We start from the raw sequence: 21,685 nt of genomic DNA, 5'->3' as shown, positions 1-21,685 counted from the left end.
TAAAAAAAATGATCTCATGCGAGTACTTTGTACCACTACACATCATCAGTAATACATATTTATATATTCACAAACCTCTGAAAAATAGAAAATAATACTAAAATATCAAAATAAATGAAGACAACAATTGGAAAATATAACGTCAAATAAACGCGTGCGGGCACAAGAAAGACGTTTTTTTCCCCCATCATGCACTGCTTCCTATGTACAGGCTGGCATCACAGTGGGATCGTGTTCAAGATTGACTACATTGCAGTCGGTGACTGCAGACTGACTGATCTACAAATCGCCTCATCCTAATGAACTACTCATTATTACTTGTAGATCAATCGTTGCTCTTGAACACGGCCAATGTGTCTGCCTGTGTGGGCGTGTCAGGGACAGTACATGCGTGCCTGTCTGGTTATCATTGTGCTTCTTCTATATATCTGTATCATGCCTCTGTGCCTGTCTGTACTACATACATGCCAACCTGAAAGGGTGAGATTTCCTTTTCTACCTCAAAGCACAGACACCGAACGTCTGTCTGAAAGAAAATGGCCTCGGTGACCGAATGTACTCAGTATCATTGTCAACAGCAATAAATAAGATATTGTGCCATTTGCATTCCTTGCTACAGCTGCTATACCTGTACGTTAATGTAGTGACAACGCAATAGTCTGAGGCTGTGTATTCATAGCCTATAGACTCCTATTCCATCTCCCATTGGAGTTCAAAGTTCAAATGGATGTCCATCCACTACCCAGCCACAGCAGGATTCAAGATGACTAAGTAGCAGCAGCTTCACTTCATTCAGTGTATGTATTTCTATAGATATATAACCATATATGTTTGGTACAGAAGTACTATTTACAATGACAATATACAGAGTCTGTTGTTGATCCTCTCTATGCTGAGTCTGTTGACACTGCTCTCCATGTTATTTAGTCACTACTAGCTACTGCCCCAGAACCTGGCCCGTCTCAAAACAACATTTACACGACTCCACAAAAACACTTTGTGCTGATAACTCACAATGTAAACATTATAGGACTGCTCAAAACCGACTGATCTACTTAGAAACGGTACTGATTGGATGCATAGAGTCAAATTGTACACACATTTAAATATGGGAGCCACACATAAAAATTGGTGATACTATATGCAGTGCTTTCTGGAGCTGGACCACCAGAGTAAGTTGTAATTGGCAAGAGCAGCTACTTACACAGGTTCTGAGCAGAGTCACTGATGCCCTGTCTGATACCTGGGGCAGATGGACCAGAACCCAGGGGAGGGGAGGCAGTGTACTGGGCTGTAGAGGGGAGGTAGTGTAGTGGGCTGTAGAGGGGAGGCAGTGTACTGGGCTGTAGAGGGGAGGCAGTGTAGTGGGCTGTAGAGGGAGGGCAGTGTAGTGGGCTGTAGAGGGGAGGCAGTGTAGTGGGCTGTAGAGGAGAGGCAGTGTAGTGGGCTGTAGAGGGAGGCAGTGTAGTGGGCTGTAGAGGAGAGGCAGTGTAGTGGGCTGTAGAGGGGAGGCAGTGTAGTGGGCTGTAGAGGGGAGGCAGTGTAGTGGGCTGTAGAGGGGAGGCAGTGTAGTGGGCTGTAGAGGGGAGGCAGTGTAGTGGGCTGTAGAGGGAGGCAGTGTAGTGGGCTGTAGAGGGGAGGGAGTGTAGTGGGCTGTAGAGGAGAGGCAGTGTAGTGGGCTGTAGAGGGGAGAGAGGAGAGGCAGTGTAGTGAGCTGTAGAGGAGAGGCAGTGTAGTGGGCTGTAAAGGAGAGGCAGTGTAGAGGGCTGTAGAGGGGAGAGAGGAGAGGCAGTGTAGTGGGCTGTAGAGGGGAGGCAGTGCAGTGGGCTGTGGAGGGAGAGACAGGAGGCAGTGCAGTGGGCTGTGGAGGGGAGAGAGGGGAGGCAGTGTAGTGGGCTGTAGAGGGGAGAGACGGGAGGCAGTGTAGTGGGCTGTGGAGGGGAGAGAGGAGAGGTAGTGTAGTGGGCTGTGGAGGGGAGAGATGGGAGGCAGTATAGTGGGCTGTGGAGGGGAGAGAGGGGAGGCAGTGTAGTGGGCTGTGGAGGGGAGAGATGGGAGGCAGTGTGGGCTTTAGAGGGGAGAGTGGGCTTTAGTGGGCTGTGGAGGAGATGGGAGGCAGTGTAGTGGGCTGTGGAGGGGAGAGACGGGAGGCAGTGTAGTGGGCTGTGGAGGGGAGAGAGGGAGGCAGTGTAGTGGGCTGTGGAGGGGAGAGATGGGAGGCAGTGTAGTGGGCTGTGGAGGGGAGAGAGGGAATGCAGTGTAGTGGGGAGGGAGTGGGGATGAGATGGGAGACCAGTCATTCCATTGACAGTCTTAATATAATCCAGTTTTGACATCACAGGAATACATACGATCCTATCCTGCAGGCTCAACCTCCAGGAACTTTAATCAATGATAAAGGGGTGAAAGTTGGGACCTTTGGTCCTGGAATGGCACTAGATACAGTATGGTTACAGTCTGGGTACCATGCATGCACTATGAGCTACAACACCACCAATACCCTGTAGGTACCCTGTGCTTACTACCCTTCCCTGTGCTTTCTACCCTTCCCTGTGCTTACTACCCTACCCTGTGCTTACTACCCTTCCCTGTGCTTACTACCCTTCCCTGTGCTTACTACCCTTCCCCGTGCTTACTACCCTACCCTGTGCTTACTACCCTTCCCTGTGCTTACTACCCTTCCCTATGCTAACTACCCTTCCCTGTGCTTACTACCCTTCACTGTGCTTACTACCCTTCCCTGTGCTTACTACCCTTCCCTGTGCTTACTACCCTTCCCTGTGCTTACTACCCTTCCCTGTGCTTACTACCTTCCCTGTGTTCACTACCCTTCCCTGTGCTTACTACCCTTCCCTGTGCTTACTACCCTTCCCTGTGCTTACTACCCTTCCCTGTGCTTACTACCCTTCCCTGTGTTTACTACCCTTCCCTGTGCTTACTACCCTTCCCTGTGTTTACTACCCTTCCCTGTGCTTTTTACTACCCTTCCCTGTGTTTACTACCCTTCCCTGTGTTTACTACCCTTCCCTGTGTTTACTACCCTTCCCTGTGTTTACTACCCTTCCCTGTGTTTACTACCCTTCCCTGTGTTTACTACCCTTCCCTGTGCTTACTACCCTTCCCTGTGCTTACTACCCTTCCCTGTGCTTACTACCCTTCCCTGTGCTTACTACCCTTCCCTGTGTTTACTACCCTTCCCTGTGTTTACTACCCTTCCCTGTGCTTACTACCCTTCCTTGTGTTTACTACCCTTTGCATGCTTTCTACGTGCTTCTTCTAAATGTGAGAGCCATGGATGTTATGCGATTTCCCCCCACATAGCTATCTCAGTCACATATCTATGGCAAGTTTCACCATTGAAGAGGGCAGGCAGGAGCAGTTCCGTACTATAGCCCTTATGGACAGACCCTGTGTGCTCAGAACCAGGACCAGACAGCCTGGCCATTCTAGGTAAAAAGTTATAGGTCATGTGTGCTTCCCCCAGCAGAGGGGAAGAAAGACAAAAAAAAAAGAGACCATGGGGGTCACCCGTGGCCTGACATCTTCATTTGACAAGAGGTTGCTATGGCAACACAAGCGGTAAGAAATGTCTCAGTGTTTTGTCTCTAACTGCTCTCTTCCACGCTGACACATGTTGATCAGAGAGGTTAAAGGAGAGGAGGTGGCTGTTTTCCAAGGCAAACTAATGGAGCTCTGTTTATACTCTGTACTGTACAGCCCACTAAATGTTTCTGATCAAACAAGCAATAAACCTTCACCCCAAAAAAATTTGACTTGCATTCCACCAAGTAAAAGACACTTAGGAAATTCTCAAATAATCTAAATATACTATAGACTATGTGTTCTTCCACTATAAGGTGTTCTATGTTCTTGATGGCTTTCTGTGATTTACACATTTACACAAACAGGCAACACTGGTGCCTACACAAGGTCAACATTGTAACAATATAACACACAAACAGTATACAGATGTACTATCTTAATTTGATCACTCTGTTGTCGCAGAATTGTTGTCGCAGAATTTTTTTCCGGCTCTGCAGCAAATGCAAATTGTAATATATTCAAGGATTAAAAATGCTTCTAATGTTTGTCATTTCCACTTTAAAATGTCAGACTTGAATTATCCTAACTAAACATTTAGAAACCCCTACAAAAATGTCCATTAATTATAATCCACATAGTAATTCACATTTCCTGAGAAACTGTTCAAATTAAGATAGCACACCTGTATACACACTCATTCATCTCCTTCTCTTGAACATACACCCACACGTGCTGATGAACCACAGAGCTCCGAGGCTTGTCTTCATCAGGTTGCTCTCACTATGTACTGAAGACAGACAACAGGTTTGACAGGACAAGGCATTAGAGGGTTTCAGGCAGCAAGCTCTGTAACAGGGTAGACAAACAGACAGACAGACAGACAGACAGGGACACTCTCTTCCAAGTGCAACGTCTTCATATAGTCTTTAAATATACCATAAATTCACTGATAATATCTCAAATTAATACTTATAAACATTTACATTTATAATTTGTCCAGCCTGCTCTGCTATAGATACTCCATGTCGGAATGAGAGAAGATCCAGAATTCAGCCTATGGTGGACAACCCATGGAAATAGTATCATAAACCAGTGTGTGTAAACCTGACTCTTTGGAATGTGTGAGGCCTAAAAGCCTGATGGTCTGCTGTTCACAGTTGGTCCTGTTGACTTGTGCTTAGGGCTTGACTTGGCATAATATCATGGATTGATCCATTGGCATTAGTTTAGTCTAGACAAAGGAAGGGATCGTGGAGTTAATGTAATCGAAGATACGTCAAGACTTTCAAGGCTACAAGAACTTCATCTCCCGGAGCTTTTCGATACCGCTGCATGAAACTAGTGGAGATTGGCAGATTCTAGTTCAAATGTGTGATTGGAGAGCACTAAGACATGGCCTATGCTATGGGAAATAGAGAGAGGGAGAGAACAAGGGTACTCTATATACTCTATGACTTAAACTCTCTGTGTGTGTGTGGATGGGTTGTAGAATGTTGGTCAGTGTTGTGGGGTTTGCTGTGTTTACGATTATATCTATGCATTTTTACAAGATAATTAATCATATTCATAATAAAGACATCGGTGCTTTCAAGACAATCAGGGCAATGCCTGTAGATGGTATCACGTCTTCTTCAATGAGATGTATGTACAGTACTGTAGTAAAGAACTGTTTCTCTGTGCTTGTCCAACACTACAACATCAGGACAGTGGTTTGACTTGCAGTCAGTCTGCAGAAGGACTTCCTAGCCTGTAGGTGGTGCTGATCGAATAAAGACTTTGCCCTCTCAGCCTCGGCCTTCCTCGGGAGAACGCTGGTCTGACTTGAGCTTGACGAACTCCTTTGCCACGTCGTCGTTGTTGCGCTGGGACAGGATTCGGAGGACGGTGAGGCCCGTCTCGTCCATGTGCACGCGTTTCCCCAGGGGGAGCCAGCACGCCACGCTGCCCCTAGAGGACATGTCCTTCAACTGCATCACGGCCATGCCCACCGTACGGTCCTCTCGGGCGAAGCAGTAGTCCTTCACACACACCTGCAGCTCGTAACACTCTGTGCCCACCTCGTTACTGAGGGTGCTGCAGGGAGACGAGACAGAGACACACCACTCAAATCAATGCATCCACACTGATCCACCACTCGCATAAGGGAGGTGGTCCTCTTTAGTTCAGTCGGTAGAGCATCGCTCTGACAACGCCAGGAGAGTGGGTTTTATTTCCAGGACCACCCATACGCATGATAAAAGCATATAGGTGGTCTGCTAAATACAATATAATAATCATAATCATAATCATAATAACTGTAAATAGATGAAAAACGGACAAGATTCCCTATCCATATTCAACGTGACAACTTCCACTACGGCGCCACCACAATCAGCAGACGCTTTGTACCACTGAGGCCAGACTGTAGTACTCACTATGTGAACGTTTCGCTGTATTTGGGGGCGTAGCTGTTGTTCTTGGACTTGGTGGCGTACTTCCTCTTCTTGTCAGCCAGGTGAGGACCGATGATGTAGATCTCCACGAAGGGACGGAACACCCCCGTGGTCTGCCACCTTAGGTCATTGGCTGCCACCACTGAGACAGAGAGGGAAAAAGAAAAGGGGGCATTTATTAACAATGTTTTAACACACCGTCCGTAGACATTTTCTGTGTCTGTGGACGGTGTGTTACAACCTCTATTTAGACAGTGAACGCTGACCTTTAACGGTGACCTTGTGCTCTCCAGTGTTGGGGTGGGTGAAGATCTCCACGTGGATAGACACCTCTCCCACGGCGTCGTCCACTCCAGAGCCTGGCACAACAGGGGGGGGGCACAAGTCACTCCTCTTATCTCGTTTACTGCTACTGCAGACAGGCCAACACTATAGCCAGAATACTTTCCCTTCAGCTCATACTCCCTCAATGAAATTACAATACAGCCATTATAGGCTGTATGCTTAAGTATGGCAGATGTAATTGTGTCTGAGAGTTGTAAAACAAACAACATACACTACATGACCAAAAGTATGTGGACATCGTCATTAATATGGAGTTGGCCCCTCCTTTGCTGCTATAACAGCCTCCACTCTTCTGGGAAGGCTTTCCACTAGATGTTGGAACATTTCTGCGGGGACTTGCTTCCATTCAGCCACAAGAGCATTAGGGAGGTTGGGCACTGATGTTGGGCGATTAGCCTTGGTTCGCAGTCGGTGTTCAATTCATCCCAAAGGTGTTCGATGGGGTTGAGGTCAGGGCTCTGTGCAGGCCAGTCAAGTTCTTCCACACTGATCTTGACAAACAATTTCTGTATGGACCTCGCTTTGTGCATGGGGGAATTGTCATGCAGAACAGGAAAGGTCCTTTCCCAAACTGTTGCCACAAATTTAGAAGAACAGAATCATCTATGCTATAGTGTTAAAATTTCCCTTCACTGGAACTAAGGGGCTTAGCCCGAATCATGAAAAACAGCCCCAGACAATTATTCCTCCTCCACCAAACTTTACCAATGGCACTATGCATTGGGGCAGGTAGCGTTCTCCTGGGATCCGCCAAACCCAGATTCATCCGTCGGACTGCCAGATGGTGTAGTGTGATTTATCACTCGAGAGAATGCATTTCCACTGCTCCAGAGTCCAATGGCGGTGAGCTTTACACCACTCCAGCCAATGCATTGAGCATGGTGATCTTAGGATTGTGTGCGGCTGCTCGGCCATGGAAACCCATTTCATGAAGCTGCCAACAAACAGTTATTGTGCTGGCGTTGCTTCCCAAGACAGTTTGGAACTCGGTAATGAGTGTTGCAACCGAGGACAAACCATTTTTACGCGCTACGCACTTCAGCACTCGGCGGTCCCATTCTATGAGCTTGTGTGGCCTACCACTTCGCGGCTGAGCCGTTCTTGCTCCTAGACGTTTCCACTTCACAATAACAGCACTTACAGTTGACAGAGGCAGCTCTAACAGGGCAGAAATTTGACGAACTGACTTGTTGGAAAGGTGGCATCCTATGACGGTGCCACATTGAAAGTCAATGAGATCTTCAGTAAGACCATTCTACGGCCAATGTTTGTCTATGGAGATTGTGTGTTCGATTTCATACACCTGTCAGAAACTGGTGCTCCTGAAATAGCCAAATCCACAAATTTGAAAGGGTGTCCACATACTTTTGTATATATAGTGTATAGGAGGGTTTGAGAAATGCCTCTGGTGCTGAAGTGGGCCCGTATGAGATAATCATGCAGCTAGGAGTGGTTTTGGGTTGTAAATGTCTTTTCACACAAGAGTTCCAGGCAAAATAAATACGAGAACCATCTGATGATATTTCAAGATCTTAGGATGATCTTATGTAGCCACTCATAGCTGTTCTGTGACTCTGCCTGCCCGGGCCCGGGGGTAGGAGCCTGTCAGTCAGGATGCTCGGGGGGTGACAGTGGGATAGAGGAGACTGGTGGTAAGAGAGGAGAGGGTTATCTTGGTCCTCCTCTACTGCTGCTGGGCAGAGCAGGCAAGTAACATGCTGAGATGGATCATGGATCCAGTCAGACGGAGAGACCCATTCCTAGCTAAACCCTTTACCCAGAGCAAGCATGGCGACTAGAGGGACCTTGTGGTGAGAGCAGCCCATCGGCCCCAGCCCAGTCACAAGTTATCCTGAGGCAGGGTGCACACATGCCTATTGAGGGCTTGTTAACTTGTGACTTCTGGTGGGATTATGCCCAGAAAGCCAACAGGATTTGAGCTGCACACGACCATGGTATGTGTATATCCCGCCACACAACACAGGATAACTCATCCTTGGGCCTGGGTTTGGGGTCTTGGCCTGGGGGTCCTTCGATCCATGCTGCTAGGACAGGGGGGGGGGGGGTTAGGGAGATACATGCAGGGCCCTGTAGAGGGCTCCCAGTCAGTTACGGACAGCTTGTCTGGGAGGGAAGAGGGGTGATGGGGAGTGGGTAGGTTGATTGACTTTCTTTGCCTAAAATGTGATCTCAGTTTGTAATGATTTACGTCTCTGTATGTTTTAATCAGTGGTGACTGAAAGCAGCCTGAGTGTCAGTGAGTGACAGGCTAGTGAAGCCAGTGTTCTATAGGAGGGAGGTAAAAGAGTTCTGGCAGCTCTGTCTGTTTCTCTCCAGGGGCATGATGTGACTGTCAGTCCTCCAGTCACTCAGAGAATGCAGCACTCAGCCATCTGGCCTCCCTTTCTGTTGAGGCTCACAAAAACAGGCTAAAGATACACTCTTCTTTGTGGAATAAGAGCTAAACTGGCTATAATTAAAAGTCTGCACGATACAGCATGAATGAATACATACAGTGCCTTGCGAAAGTATTCGGCCCCCTTGAACTTTGCGACCTTTTGCCACATTTCAGGCTTCAAACATAAAGATATAAAACTGTATTTTTTGTGAAGAATCAACAACAAGTGGGACACAATCATGAAGTGGAACGACATTTATTGGATATTTCAAACTTTTTTAACAAATCAAAAACTGAAAAATTGGGCCTGCAAAATTATTCAGCCCCTTTACTTTCAGTGCAGCAAACTCTCTCCAGAAGTTCAGTGAGGATCTCTGAATGATCCAATGTTGACCTAAATGACTAATGATGATAAATACAATCCACCTGTGTGTAATCAAGTCTCCGTATAAATGCACCTGCACTGTGATAGTCTGAGGTCCGTTAAAAGCGCAGAGAGCATCATGAAGAACAAGGAACACACCAGGCAGGTCCGAGATACTGTTGTGAAGAAGTTTAAAGCCGGATTTGGATACAAAAAGATTTCCCAAGCTTTAAACATCCCAAGGAGCACTGTGCAAGTGATAATATTGAAATGGAAGGAGTATCAGACCACTGCAAATCTACCAAGACCTGGCCGTCCCTCTAAACTTTCAGCTCATACAAGGAGAAGACTGATCAGAGATGCAGCCAAGAGGCCCATGATCACTCTGGATGAACTGCAAAGATCTACAGCTGAGGTGGGAGACTCTGTCCATAGGACAACAATCAGTTGTATATTGCACAAATCTGGCCTTTATGGAAGAGTGGCAAGAAGAAAGCCATTTCTTAAAGATATCCATAAAAAGTGTCGTTTAAAGTTTGCCACAAGCCACCTGGGAGACACACCAAACATGTGGAAGAAGGTGCTCTGGTCAGATGAAACCAAAATTGAACTTTTTGGCAACAATGCAAAACGTTATGTTTGGCGTAAAAGCAACACAGCTCATCACCCTGAACACAACATCCCCACTGTCAAACATGGTGGTGGCAGCATCATGGTTTGGGCCTGCTTTTCTTCAGCAGGGACAGGGAAGATGGTTAAAATTGATGGGAAGATGGATGGAGCCAAATACAGGACCAATCTGGAAGAGAACCTGATGGAGTCTGCAAAAGACCTGAGACTGGGACGGAGATTTGTCTTCCAACAAGACAATGATCCAAAACATAAAGCAAAATCTACAATGGAATGGTTCAAAAATAAACATATCCAGGTGTTAGAATGGCCAAGTCAAAGTCCAGACCTGAATCCAATCGAGAATCTGTGGAAAGAACTGAAAACTGCTGTTCACAAATGCTCTCCATCCAACCTCACTGAGCTCGAGCTGTTTTGCAAGGAGGAATGGGAAAAAATTTCAGTCTCTCGATGTGCAAAACTGATAGAGACATACCCCAAGCAACTTACAGCTGTAATCGCAGCAAAAGGTGGCGCTACAAAGTATTTACTTAAGGGGGCTGAATAATTTTGCACGCCCAATTTTTCAGTTTTTGATTTGTTAAAAAAGTTTGAAATATCCAATAAATGTCGTTCCACTTCATGATTGTGTCCCACTTGTGGTTGATTCTTCACAAAAAAATATAGTTTTATATCTTTGTTTGAAGCCTGAAATGTGGCAAAAGGTCGCAAAGTTCAAGGGGGCCGAATACTTTCGCATGGCACTGTAATACAGTAGGTATGAAGCCTGGCACTTCATCAAGGCTAAAAGTTCCCCTTTTGGAAAACGTCCTGCATTATAATACATTATAGAGGGCGAGCCGTGTGTGTGTGTGTGTGTGGAGAGACTCTTCCTTCCTCTTCTACTGCTGTAATCAACCTAATATCTCTAATCTCATTATTTGACCATAACGCACATCCTCCACTACTCAGCCTACATCCGGCAGCTGACAGGAACTAGTACAATAATGGCATATTACAGAGTATTTCAGTGAGCTTCTGACGTAGACATGTGAGTCACAATGAGTGATTCTAAGTCATACTGGTGAAGAGAGCTTGAACAAGTGTGACTTCCTGTGAGAGCAGCGGAAAACAAGAGGAGAGCAAATATTGTCTGTAGCCGAGGTTATGCTCTACATGTACCTGTGACTCCTGGGCTCCCGGGTGTGTGTGTGTGTGTGTGTGTGTGTGTGTGTACAGTCAGTGGGGGGCTAAGTTTAGCAGTTTAGTGACTAAACCTCTGAAGAGGAGACGTGGAGTCAGCTCCCTCAGCTCTGATGCATACTGACAGAGAGCACATCACCTGACCCCAGGGACCACTGCTGATTGGACGATTTGGTGTTACGCCCAGAGGGAGGAGGGAACTTTCACCTCCTGTCACTGCTGGAGTGACCTGCCCTGGGGAGGGACGACTGGCCACTCTGTACCATTGAGGGACGGTGGAGTGTGTGTTTAGATTAGGGTTTGGTATGGGAGGGTGCCAACAAGGACAGGGAGCCCTTCCAGACAAACTGAGCCACACTTCATCATCATCATCATCATCATTCCATCATTCAGGAAGGAAGAGAAAAATACATCTCCAACTCCAAGACCTCGCAGGAGTCTCTCTCTCTCTCTCTCTCTCTCTCTCTCTCTCTCTCTCTCTCTCTCTCTCTCTCTCTCTCTCTCTCTCTCTCTCTCTCTCTCTCTCTCACACACACACAGCCATGGGTCTTCTCCCATGACGCATGCTGATGACTGCCTCACAGTCTTATAACGTGGTTCCCTTTGTATGATGGCTACCATGCCTTAGTAGTTTCTGGTCATACATACTGGGTATGTATATGTAGTACATACATCATATGTGTGTACTGTATGTCATCATTTGCATGCATGTCCCTATGCACGTGTTAGGATGTTTGTGCATGCTATTGGGCTGTCAGTGTGTGTTTGTGTGTGGGGATGAGGTTAAGGTTGAGCAGGCAGGAGGGTAGTCTGAGGATGCGTATGTAAATGGAGGTCTGGGTTCTTGGCGGCCTGGTGTTTCAGGCCCTTAGTGTCCACATACCCTTCTCTGGGTACACATCCTCACTAGCCGTGAACCTCACCCCCTTCCCGCCGAAAACTAGCGGACAGAGGGGGACGAGGAGGAGGAAGAAGGTGAGAGGAAATAGAAGAGACATGGAGAATTATAAAGAGTGCAGAGATAGAGTCAGAGAGTCAAAAAGGGAAGTCAAATAGATTCAGACGTAGAACTGATGTTGTCCTTGATTAATATACTGTTATCAGTGACATCTACTGAAGTTACATCATTAACCATCCAACGTAACTCGATGCAGTCTATGGTGTTGCTCATTCAATCCACACACACTGCTTCCTTCCCACTGTGTCGTCGCTATGACGTGTGGTTTAACAGTCTCCAAAAGCACCAAAGTTATTTCTTCTAATTACATTTCAAATGATCATTCATTAAGTGGGGTATCCAGCCAGGGGTGTTCAGAGACAAAGTGTGTCAGTGTTTCCACCGCGTAACACACCATCACTGTTATATCATGATTGAGGGATGAGGAAAAAGGGAGAAGGACAGGAGAATCTCTCATTCATTTTTCATCTGAAAACGCCTGTCCGGTCACATTACACGTTTCTCTTTCTGCCCCCGGAGAGCCTGACTGGAGACTTGACTGTTTCATACCGCGGAGAGAGGAAGCACTCCTCCAAAGTGTTTGGTTCTGCTCTAGAAAACCACGGACATATTGAACAGGAAATAAAAAAACAATGGGTGTCTGGGCAACCCTGGAGTAAACACAACACAGGGATATGTTAGAGAACGTCTCTGGTGCATACCAGTACAAAAGGATACAGTTTCATGGCATCATACTACAATCAATAACTGGCCATATTACACACATCAATGTCCATAAAGATACACGGACTGTACAGAGGGAGGAAGTAAAGAAAGGGAAGACTCGAGAAAAATAGAGAGAGAGAAACTGGGGGAAGAGATGGGGTGGAGAGGCACCCTACCTTGTGCATTCTGAGATGAAACAAAGGTCTTGATGAGTTTGTCTGTGGCTTGGGTGTAGAGGGACAGGGCGTAGTGTAGAGACAATAGGTCAGGACTCTTCTCCAGGAAGGTCTTTTTCAGACCCACCCCTCCAGCATGGAAGTATTGCTACAGTATGGCAGAGAGAGGACAGAGTCAGACTATAGCTGTTTCCAAACTAGGCTGAAGTGTGTTGAGTATGCACACAAGACCCACACCCGTATGTCACTGAAATAAACTACATGCAGACCAGTGGGGGTCAGTGTCGTTATGAGGGAGGATTCTTTTTTTTCATGAGCATGGCCTTAGTTCTATTACCCCTGTCATTCATATTCCATTCACCCAGTTCAATGTAACATAAATAGGCTACTACATGATACTCAAATTTTCCCTATACCCATCATGAGGTTGCTACAACCAAGCCTATGAATGAACGTTTACAATGTAGGTGCATACAGGTCGATAGAAACATTTGAGGTGACAGACAGTGACACATGGAAAGACAGTTACACATTATATACTGCCTTGCACTCTTGCCTGCATCTAGCTGATCTAGGGTGTAATCAATAGTCCAACAGTTGCAAACGAGAGTTTCTATTGGACAAATTCAGGTATTTTTTATACCCGTTTCCTTTGCTTCCGTTTAAGAAACGTTTTTCAACAGAATCGACGGAATGAATATACCCATGATCACACATAAACACAGTTCACTTTCATAGCAGCCACGCTGTATTCATTCTAGCCTCTATGCACTATCCTCTCACCTTTACTCTTGGTTTGTGGACTTCAGTTGTATGTGACCAGGTGAAAAAACCTTTCCAAGCCAAACCATTTCATAACCGCTACACAGCGCCTACATCATTGTCCCCATATTAGCTAAAGTAACGTCCTAGTTAACATAGCAAATAGAATGAATGCATTAGTAAACCTGCTTCAATCATACAGTAACGTTACAGTGTAAACTCAGTAAGAAGTTAGAATGGTGGACCCCGGTGGCAATAAATTGATAAAACCAAAAGCTTACCTTGACTTGGATGTGTTCCAGTGTTGTGTTGGAAAGTCATAGCCAGCTAGCTAACATAGCATCCTTCTGTTTGAGCTGGGTTTTTGAGCTACTAAAAACTAGCCAGCTGCATTTGCTACCTAAGTAAGTGAAACTGAAAGTGAAAAAAATGACAAAATCTCTAACTCTCTCTCTCTCTCCTTCATTTTTGAAGAAATTAATTTGTTGAAAACTGTCCAATTATTGTTTTTCTCGCTTTTTGAGTCAACTATTCACCACATTTTATGAATTGCAGTGCTAGCTAGCTGTACCTTATGTTTCAGTAGTAGATTCATTCATTGATCCTTTGATTGGGTGGACAACATGTCAGTTCATGCTGCAAGAGCTCTGACAGGTTGAGGATGTCCTCTGGAAGTTGTCATAATTACTGTGTAAGTCTATGGAAGGGGGTGAGAACCATGAGCCTCCTAAGCTTTGTATTGAAGTCAATGTACCCAGAGGAGGACGGAAGCTAGCTGTCCTCCGACTACACCATGGTGATACCCTACAGACTGCTGTTGAGGCTACTGTAGACCTTCAATGCAAAACAGTGTGTTTTAATCAATGATTTGGTAATGTGAATATATTTAGTATAGTTTTATTTAAAAAGGATAACTTTGTTTTCCAATTTTTATTTTTATCATATTCACTGAGAATGGTCCTCCCCTTCCTCCTCTGAGGAGCCTCCACATGCATACCCATTTCAGACATTATACAGACATTCCATTTGTACTTCTTTGTTTTTTTCCGGGATAATGACACATTGATGTTTCCTGAGGATGCACTACTCTGGTAACACACTGTGGTTTAGTATTCTACAGCTATAGCACTCTTGGCATGAGGAAGAGCATTAGTTGCCATTTGGCTCACTGACAAGTCCTTATTCAAATGACCATTACAAATTAGCCTCATTTACCTCAGCTTAATCTGCCTTAAATCAAATGACACAGGCTACGGAGGAATTCCTCCTCACGCTGTATCTTTAAAAGAGCCTTTCTAGATTAGGGTTGCTTAACTGCACTAGCCTGAGGCGTACACGTTTACTGACCTTCAACAGAAGGCCTAAAATGTGCTGCTCTCTTATAATATATATAATATAATATGATGTGCATTTTAAACAGTGATCAAGTCAAAGTGTGTGTGTGTGAGTGTGTGTGTGTGTGGGCACACGTGCGTGCACGACTGTAGCTGAGGTCCTGGGGAGAGAGAGGGGTGTTGGGTTGTACCTTGATGGTGTCCAGAGCCAGTTCTATCACAGCACACTGCTTAGGGGACAGTGCCTTGGCCTCCTCACGACCCATGTGCTCCTGAGAAACACGCACATACAGATTAACAACACAAACAAATAACTCATTATCTGAAATACAGACAGTGCCAACGTGGCACGAGATACGATATGTGCTACCTTTATCTTGGAGAGCTGTCCCAGCTGTTTGGCAGCGTTGGAGATGAGCTGAGTGCCCTAGAGGCGAGCAGCAGAGGTATAAACAGAGGGGGGAGAGAGAGAGAGGGAACAGAGAACGAGGGAAGAGGGCGTTATTATCGTCACGCCACAGGGTAGCTGTCACACAGACTAACGTCACATCACAAAGGACAGACACAGTTCTGAGTCATTCATATTCACATACACACTCCAAAACTCACTTAACACATCAAAGGACTGTCAGAAATATGATCATACTTGTCATTATCTCGCTCACGAACACGCACAAAGCAAGACAATGCAGTACAGGAAGAGAAGACAGGAGCTCAGCTTATTGCAAAGACAGACAGACAGACAGACAGACAGACAGACAGACAGACAGACAGACAGACAGACAGACAGACAGACAGACAGACAGACAAATAAATGCAGAGGTTCAACAAGCCAGAACCCTACAGCCTGCGCAGTAGCACTGTGGTGATATATCCCGTATCTATGACGACTCTGTGATACTCTGTTAGCAGAATATATCAATAAGTGCTCCACACAGTACCCATCACCATGGTTACACCTTATCTGTAAGATAACACTCTTCAAATTAGAGCAAAAACAACAGAAAAACAGACAAAACAAACAAAAAGACCTGTACAAAGACTCAGAAGCATTATCATCCTACAAAAGGATTATAACAAGAAGGGTTCCACTCTCATCTCATAAATGTGGCTGATCAAATCATTTATGCCATTATGGACGCTCAATGCCAGTCTGTTGAACAACAGTAAGACTGCAGCAGGAACATGGTCATGCAGCGGGTCAACAACAGTCCAGCCCTAAAGGCTGTTTGTTAGTGTGCTAATGTTGTGTAATGTTTACCCTCCATGTGTTCAGCACTACTTGGGTTGTGTGGAGGCTGGGAGGCAGGTAGCTACAGATAGGTTTACAGGGGGTGGCCCACAACAGACAGGACGGTACGGTAAACCGGCAAAGAGGAACGCCGTTTTAAAAACAAAGGTGAGAAACGATCGCTTCCACCACTTTGTTTCGAACGGAGAGGCGAGAAAACACAGAGAAAGAGACATAGAGAGGAGAGAAGACAGGACACATTGAGCTAAAGTGATATTAGTCCTTACATCACTGTGACAAGCAAGCTTCACCCTCCCCTGTAAAGAGAGGACATTGGTTAATAATTCAGGAAGGATCCTGTCCCCACAGTCTGATTGGCTGACTGAGTAATTGCGTGGACATCTCAGTAATTGTCCGTCTGATAGGCTAATTGATATGGATCAAAGCCAATCCATTCTAGCTCTCTTTTTATAAACGGGTCCGACAAGTAAAATCTACAGATCAAACTCTACAGATCAACATAAGGTCTATTTCTGCCTTTATAATCGAACTTAAGAGTTGAGCCTACAGCTGGCCAGTCAGGTTTATATCAGTATGAACAGTTGATCCAGCATGGTAATGAACCCATACTAGCTGCCTATAAAGGGACAGGCCACTGACGACCGACAATACAGTTGAAGTCGGAAGTTTACATACACTTTAGCCAAATACATTTAAACTCAGTTTTTCACAATTCCTGACATTTAATCCTAGTAAAAATTCCCTGTCTTAGGTCAGTTAGGATCACCACTTTATTTTAAGAATGTGAAATGTCAGAATAATAGTAGAGAGAATGATTTATTTCAGCTTTTATTTCTTTCATCACATTCCCAGTGGGTCAGAAGTTTACATACGCTCAATTAGTATTTTGTAGCATTGCCTTTAAATTGTTTAACTTGGGTCAAACACTTCAGGTAGCCTTCCACAAGCTTCCCACAATAAGTTGGGTGAATTCCTCCTGACAGAGTTGGTGTAACTGAGTCAGGCCTCCTTGCTCGCCGCACACGCTTATTCAGTTCTGGCCAAACATTTTTTATAGGATTGAGGTCAGGGCTTTGTGATGGCCACTCCAATACCATGACTTTGTTGTCCTTAATCCATTTTGCCACAACTTTGGAAGTATGCTTGAGGTCATTGTCCATTTGAAAGACCCATTTGCGACCAAGCTTTAACTTCCTGACTGATGTCTTGAGATGTTGCTTCAATATATCCACATAATTGTCCTCCTCATGATGCCACCTATTTTGTGAAGTGCACCAGGCCCTCCTACAGCAAAGCACCCCCACAACATGATGCTGCCACCCCCGTGCTTCACGGTTGGGATGGTTTGCAAGCCTCCCCCTTTTCCCTCCAAACATAACGATGGCCATTATGGCCAAACAGTTCTATTTTGTTTCATCAGACCAGAGGACATTTCTCAAAAAATTACAATATTGGTCCCCATGTGCAGTTTCAAACCTTAGTCTGGCTTTTTTATGGCGGTTTTGGAGCAGTGGCTTCTTCCTTGATGAGCGGCCTTTCAGGTTATGTCGATGTAGGACTCGTTTGACTGTGGATATAGATACTTTTGTTCCTGTTTCCTCCAGCATTTTTTTATATTTTTTAAAAAATTTTTACCTTTATTTAACCAGGCAAGTCAGTTAAGAACAAATTCTTATTTTCAATGACGGCCTAGGAACAGTGGGTTAACTGCCTGTTCAGGGGCAGAACGACATCTTCACAAGGTCCTTTGCTGTTGTTCTGGGATTGATTTGCACTCTTCACACCAAAGTACATTCATCTCTAGGAGACAGAAGGTGTCTTCTACCTGAGCGGTATGACAGCTGCGTGGTCCCATGGTGTTTATACTTGCGTACTATTGTTTGTACAGATGAACGTGATAACTTCAGGCTTTTGGAAATTGTTCCCAAAGATGAACCATACTTGTGGAGGTCTACCGTGGATTGATGGCAGCATTCGCGTGAAACTGAAAGCGCGAACCACTTCTTTTAACCAGGGCAAGGTGACCGGAAACATGACCGAATACAAACAGTGTAACTATTCCCTCCGCAAAGCAATCAAACAAGTTAAGCGTCAGTATAGAGACAAAGTAGAGTCGCAATTCAACGGCTCAGACACGAGAGGTATGTGGCAGGGTCTACAGTCAATCACGGATTACAAAAAGAAAACCAGCCCAGTCACGGACCAGGATGTCTTGCTCCCAGACAGACTAAATAACTTTTTTTGCTCGCATTGAGGAAAATACAGTGCCACTGACACGGCCCTCTACCAAAACCTGCGGACTCTCCTTCACTGCAGCCGACGTGAGTAAAACATTTAAACGTGTTAACCCTCGCAAGGCTGCTGGCCCAGACGGCATCCCCGGCCGCGTCCTCAGAGCATGCGCAGACCAGCTGGCTGGTGTATTTACGGACATATTCAATCAATCCTTATCCCAGTCTGCTGTTCCCACATGCTTCAAGAGGGCCACCATTGTTCCTGTTCCCAAGAAAGCTACAGTAGTGGAGAGGGTAGTAAGTTTTAAGTTCCTCGGCGTACACATCACAGACAAACTGAATTGGTCCACCCACACAGACAGAGTTGTGAAGAAGGCGCAGCAGCGCCTCTTCAACCTCAGGAGGCTGAAGAAATTCGGCTTGTCACCAAAAGCACTCACAAACTTCTACAGATGCACAATCAAGAGCATCCTGTCGGGCTGTATCTCCGCCCACAACCGTAAGGCTCTCCAGAGGGTAGTGAGGTCTGCACAACGCATCACCGGGGGCAAACTACCTTCCCTCCAGGACACCTACACCACCCGATGTCACAGGAAGGCCATAAAGATCATCAAGGACAACAACCACCCAAGCCACTGCCTCTTCACCCTGCTTCATCCAGAAGGCGAGGTCAGTACAGGTGCATCAAAGCAGGGACCGAGAGGCTGAAAAACAGCTTCTATCTCAAGGCCATCAGACTGTTAAACAGCCACCACTAACATTGAGTGGCTGCTGACAACATACTGACTCAACTCCAGCCACTTTAATAATGGAAATTGATGGAAAAAATGTATCACTAGCCACTTTAAACAATGCCACTTAATATAATGTTTACATACCCTACATTACTAATCCCATATGTATATGTATATACTGTACTCTATATCATCTACTGCATCTTTATGTAATACATGTATCACTAGCCACTTTAAACTATGCCACTTTGTTAACATACCCTACATTACTCATCTCATATGTATATACTGTACTCAATACCATCTACTGCATCTTGCCTATGCCGTTCTGTACCATCACTCAATCATATATCTTTATGGACATATTCTTTATCCCTTTACACTTGTGTGTATAAGGTAGTTGTTGTGAAATTGTTAGGTTAGATTACTCGTTGGTTATTGCTGCACTGTCGGAACTAGAAGCACAAGCATTTCGCTACACTCGCATTAACATCTGCTAACCATGTGTATGTGACAAATACAATTTGATTTGATTTGAAGCAAAGAGGCACTGAGTTTGAAGGTAGGCCTTGACATACATCCCCAGGTACACCTCCAATTGACTCAAATTATGTGAATTAACCTGTCATAAGCTTCTAAAGCCATGACATCATTTTCTGGAATTTTCCAAGCTGTTTAAAGGCACAGTCAACTTAGTGTATGTAAACCTCTGACCCACTGGAATTGTGATACAGTGAATAATAAGTGAAATAATCTGTCTGTAAACAATTGTTGGAAAAATTACTTGTGTCATGCACAAAGTAGATGTCCTAACTGACTTGCCAAAACAATAGTTTGTTGACAAGAAATTTGTGGAGTGATTGAAAAACAAGTTTTAGTTACTCCAACCTACGTGTATGTAAACTTCTGACTTTAACTGTACCTCCACCAGTCCGCAGATAGAGTCCATTTACACATCTCACAATGAAAAGCTATGTCTAACAGATATCTAACATTTCAAAATATAACATTCATTTTTTTTAATATTAGGAAAATGAAAAATATTCTAGAAATATAAATAAATAAAAGTAAATCAACAGAAACCTTGATTTTCCAGACCAGGTACGAAAACATTTCGGAAAAAGCTTAAAGGCAGAAAAGAGCTTTTCTTTAGGCATTGAGAGTGTTTTTGTGCGGTAAAGCAGAAGTGTATGCTTAGACATAATGTCTACTGCGTGTGTATGTCACCAATTCTGAACTCCATAAGCGTAGAATACATTTCCTGGTATAGACCAGCCTTGGTGAAAGTATATACCTTAGAGCATCACTATGTTATTGTGATTATCATTCTACAACAACAGGACATGGAACCAAACCAGGACAGATCAACACAGCAGGCCTGCAGAGACATACTAGGAGACTTACTACAGTGGAGTTGGAGAAGATCAGACGCAAGCAACAGACCCACATAGGGCAGGGTGACACACTTCAAACAGGGAACACGTGGGGGGAGTGGGAGAGATAGTGGAGAGGGAGGCTGAGAAGAGAGGGTGGGCACCAGCTATTAAACCATCACAACGCCAGTCACCCATAGAAGGAGTAGAGTCCTGGAACACGATGCAAGAAGAACAAGGCAACAGCTAGAGAAGTGTCACTTCCTAAGGACAGGAGAGTGTGAAGGAGAGAGAGAGAGAGAGCACAGAGAGGGGCAGGGCAGGGGGCAGTGGGAGGCAGGGGGTTGCCCGATTGGAGGGTTCGTAGGGGGGAGGGCAGCGCCCTCCTTGAGTCAGTCAGGAATGCACCATGCTGCTGTCACCTCAGAGAGAAAAGGACAGAGGTGGACAGGAGAAGAGAGGAGGACAGAGAGAGGAGGAGAGGAACAACAGAGCAGGTAGAAGACAGAGAGACAAATAGGAGGAGTGAGGATGTATGGGGGGGGGGGATAGTTTGCAGCCACATATAGCAGAGGACCGACCACCTTGCACTAACGGACTGTGGGACAGACAGACACACTGACACACAGGAGTGCCGTACTTACAATCATCTGTGGAGGAAGAGCAGTGGGAGCAGGATGTAATAACCAGAAAGAAGGGTCAGTGACGCTGTAAAGAGCCCCAGATCAAGTCTCCAAGCAGCAGCAACACGCATATCAGATGGATGGGCAGAGGGCCAGAGGGACCGACAGTACTGACTGAGACTAGGGCTGTGATGATGCCATGTTCCATGGCAAAAATGAAAACACAAAGCAGCCCAAACTCTTTGGTCCTTTAAAAACCTGCTGTATGTAAAATATTGTGTGCTTGGAAAATAACTAAATGTGACTCTGGATGACAACATAATGATGTTTGTTTCCAACATTTGGGCTTTTTTCCAAAAGAAGTTAAATCCGCTTTGTGTTTTGCTTCCTTGCCACGATACTAACAAGTATCGTGATACTGGTATCGTCCTGGCCCTAGCTGAGACTGGTACTGGTACTGTAACACCCCCCCTGGACCCTGTCTCTGCACCCGTGGGAGAGTTGAGAGAGTGGCCGGGGACTAACCCACCATACACTACTATAGAATGATGTGAGGCTCTTTTGTTACCAAATAAAAATGAGAACAGATATATCAAAAACAAAATAAATACCGGCTGCTTTCCAACATGAAAGGCTCAGA

At 45.3% G+C, this 21,685-nt stretch overlaps 1 protein-coding gene across 7 annotated transcripts in view; it reads right to left on the bottom strand.

The window, feature by feature from the left end:
- Positions 1 to 2,983: 2,983 nt before the first annotated feature.
- The window catches only part of unc13a (unc-13 homolog A (C. elegans)), a 64,205-nt gene continuing 45,503 nt past the window's right edge, over positions 2,984 to 21,685 (bottom strand). For 2 of the 7 annotated variants that reach the window (XM_042322083.1, XM_042322089.1), the window contains 9 exons: positions 21,067 to 21,072; positions 16,348 to 16,377; positions 15,200 to 15,256; positions 15,021 to 15,101; positions 12,734 to 12,881; positions 11,778 to 11,834; positions 6,242 to 6,334; positions 5,958 to 6,117; positions 2,984 to 5,616 (listed from right to left, as the gene is read on the bottom strand). In XM_042322083.1, the coding sequence (XP_042178017.1) occupies positions 5,328 to 5,616; positions 5,958 to 6,117; positions 6,242 to 6,334; positions 11,778 to 11,834; positions 12,734 to 12,881; positions 15,021 to 15,101; positions 15,200 to 15,256; positions 16,348 to 16,377; positions 21,067 to 21,072 (921 nt within the window). In that variant the 3' untranslated portion in view covers positions 2,984 to 5,327. The remainder of the gene's footprint in view (positions 5,617 to 5,957; positions 6,118 to 6,241; positions 6,335 to 11,777; positions 11,835 to 12,733; positions 12,882 to 15,020; positions 15,102 to 15,199; positions 15,257 to 16,347; positions 16,378 to 21,066; positions 21,073 to 21,685) is intronic. The other 5 variants (XM_042322086.1, XM_042322084.1, XM_042322087.1 and 2 more) reach the window with 5 other exon arrangements.

The sequence above is a fragment of the Oncorhynchus tshawytscha genome, linkage group LG05 (genome assembly GCF_018296145.1).
Source record: "Oncorhynchus tshawytscha isolate Ot180627B linkage group LG05, Otsh_v2.0, whole genome shotgun sequence".
NCBI classification, from domain to species: Eukaryota; Metazoa; Chordata; class Actinopteri; order Salmoniformes; family Salmonidae; genus Oncorhynchus; species Oncorhynchus tshawytscha.
Note: the sequence above shows the minus strand (reverse complement) of the source record. Positions and strands in the feature narration are given on the sequence as shown.